The following is a 3,056-nucleotide window of genomic DNA, read 5'->3' on the forward strand; positions in this document are numbered from 1 at the left end:
TTGCTCAGCAACAACTGAAGACCCAGCTGTGACCTGAGCCCCCAGAGGCCACCATCTGCTCATCAGTTTCCCAGTCACACCCTAGGGCTTCCGCCTGATACCAGTGGGGCTCAGAATGAGCATGTCTTCTTTCTTTCAATTTTTTGCAGATTGAATGGCTTACATCTGTCAACTCTCAGCATCACAAGGATAACCAAATCCAGGGATCTTAGAAACTCGAACAAGTAGGTGGGTCCCCTGGATAAACAGGCTGTGTGGGGAACACGCTCGTACGCAGAGACAGAGAGCTTATTAACCTTGCTGCCAGAAGGTGGAAGTCGAGACACCGCAAAGACAGGCCGAATGCTGCTGTTGGCCGTGGCATTGGACATGGTGGTGGTGTTCAGCTAGGAGAAAAACAGAGGTCACCAACTGAGAGGACGTGCTCCGCAGCCTGTCCCCAGCACTACAGAGAAAGGACGATGAGAGGCGGTCTCAGGGAGGTGGGTTTACACGGTGGAGAACTTGCAGGAAACTTGTGAAAAGTGTTCAAAGCCTATTTATTTCCAGCAGATGGAGCTGTAAAATGGAATAACTATTCTATTTCAAAAAGTTGCACAGACAGCTCTCACATGACCCAACCGTAAATACTCCTAGAATTACTGAGGAGAAACGAAAGTGGATCACCAGAGACTTCTACCTAAGTATTTAGAGCAGTGCTAACTGTAACAGCCAGAAAAACGAGAAACAAACCAGAATATTCGACAGGCACACGAATAAGCGAATTGTGGCAGTGGTACACTGACTGGAACACTGCTCGACATTAGATGACGATAAGTAGTGACCTATCGATACCTGCAACCTCTACGGTTATGCTAACCTGAAAGAAATAAGAAATGAAAAAAGGCATACTGTTGAGTCTATTTCTATAAAATGTTAGGAAATGCAAATTACTGAATAGTGACAGAGCAAATCTGTGGTTGCCAGGAACTGGGGGGGACAGAGAGGAGGAGGGAGGAGGAAGGGATTGTGAAGCGGAACAAGGAGACTTTTGGGGCAATGGGTAAGTCCACTGTCTCGACTGTGCTCGGTGCACACATGTGTTGAAACTTTATATTTAAGTGTACACTTTAAATATGATGTGTCGATCTTATGCAATAAAGCTGTAAAAAATTAATTAAAAAAACTCGGTGGATAAAATGGGATAAACTATTCAAATACAAGGCAGACTAGGAAATATGACTTAGGAAAATATTTGTGTGGCTTCAGAACATAGATGGATTACTTACAAGGTACAAGAAGTATAGGCCATGAGGAAAACAGATAGAAAATATTTTGACTGTATTAAAACTAAGAACTTTGTGTTCATCAAGAAAACACCATAAAAAGGAAAAAGACAAGCTACAGAAGACACACAAATACTGGGAAAAGCTATTCTAACACAAAGGACAGGTGTAGCATCCAGAACATAAAGAATTCTTATAAAATTGGTAAGAAAGAAATGAGCGTTTGACTTCATTAGTCATTCCAGAAACGCACACTAAAATCATGAGACATTATTTCATACCTAACAGATGGACACAGATGTGAGCCTGAAAATAGTGCATGTTTGGCACAGCTACTTGGGGGCATGAATCGTGATGACCATTTTGACAGCACAGACTGAGTGACCGGTGCAGCTGGGAGGCCGGAAACGTTGAGTGCAGCTCTCAGAGCGAGGACTGGCCCCCTCACCGGCATCCAAAGTTTATCACATTTTCAGAATATCAAACCATAGGGAACGAATAAGTGACAATATGTCAAGAGGACAGAATATGTAGCTAATGACAAGTGTGTATGTGAAGAAAGTTTGATGCTATGAAAAAAAAACACTAAATATTCTCAGTGGTGCTCTTGGAGTGATGTAACAGGTGGTTTTAACTGTTTTATATGTTGGAAAGTGTGAGCAGAGGGAGAAGGGAAATAATGGTCCACCCATTTCCCAAAGAGACTCGACCTGAAAGTTTGAAAAAGCCCGTCTCTGCAGGACAGAAGGCAGAGATGACCAGAGCCCTGGCCTCACGCCCCCACCCCTACTGTGTGGTCCACAGAGCATCCTGTTTACCTTGAGCACCTTGCCCGGTTTGGTGGGTGCCCGCTTGTTGGGTGTTCGGGGAGCACTGCCATAGAGCATCTCCGTCTCTGTCTCCTTCTTGTTCTTCAGTTGCTGTGTGAAAGTCAGAAGCAACAGGGATACGTACCATGAAGAGAACAGTTCTGGGGCAGTGTGAGGCCAGAAATCTGAACAAGTCGCTGCCCCCAGAGCTGCCAGGGATGCAGGCCAAGGCAAGGCCACTCACGTCACCACATCGCCCTCTTCCAAACTGGCTCACTTACCCTTTCCTGCTTGGCCCGTTCTTTCTCTAATCGGTGCATCTCCCATTGTTCTGTCACATACTCCATGAATTTCTGCCCATTCACCACAAATGCTTTTGAATGCGCCTCTTCCCAGTTTTCAGTCTGTGCCTTCAACTCCTCTTCCAGCTGAGACCAGACACAAGGACATGTTAATGACTTCAAATCTTTGGTGTGAATCCCAAGTAAAATGACTCTTCCCTTCCCAGAGCATCATTTGCCCGACTGCTGGGAGCTGGACCCAACTGGGGACAGGTTAGAGTAGCCAGAAATCAAAGCTGAGGGGTGGTTGTTTATGATCCACATGGACGTGGGAAAGGTGAGGCCAGCGTCTGGTGACGGAGGTTTTGGGGCCTCCAGGGGAGCAGCAGGGGCACCAGCAGCAGTGCAGGGAGGGGGCACAGTGGGAACTGCACCGCTTGGGCTCCCGCCTGAGCTCCATCTCCTGCGAGCTGGGAAAAGGGTGGCAAAGTGACTTAGGTTCTCGGGGCCGCAGGTGCCTCATTTGCAGAAATGGAAAACACTTTCAAATGGTACCTGGCACTTCATTCAATAAATGCTCTTATTATTGTAATAGAGAACAGTAATGAGGCCCACAGAACTTTCTCAAAAGCTTGCCTCGTGTCATCAGCTGAATCGTGCCCCATCCCTCCATTTATACACTGAAGACTGATTCCCCAGCA

The 3,056-nt window shown here is 46.4% G+C and overlaps 1 protein-coding gene across 1 annotated transcript in view; it reads right to left on the reverse strand.

Annotated features, from left to right (window-relative positions):
• PRC1 (protein regulator of cytokinesis 1) overlaps window positions 1-3,056 on the reverse strand; it is a 14,234-nt gene that overhangs the window by 3,561 nt on the left and 7,617 nt on the right. Inside the window, 3 exon segments of the mRNA XM_011376136.2 lie at window positions 148-386; window positions 2,084-2,185; window positions 2,356-2,601. Of these exon segments, the coding sequence (XP_011374438.2) occupies window positions 148-386; window positions 2,084-2,185; window positions 2,356-2,601 (587 nt within the window).

Source organism: Pteropus vampyrus, unplaced genomic scaffold, assembly GCF_000151845.1.
Source record: "Pteropus vampyrus isolate Shadow unplaced genomic scaffold, Pvam_2.0 Scaffold286, whole genome shotgun sequence".
In the NCBI taxonomy this organism is placed as follows: Eukaryota; Metazoa; Chordata; class Mammalia; order Chiroptera; family Pteropodidae; genus Pteropus; species Pteropus vampyrus.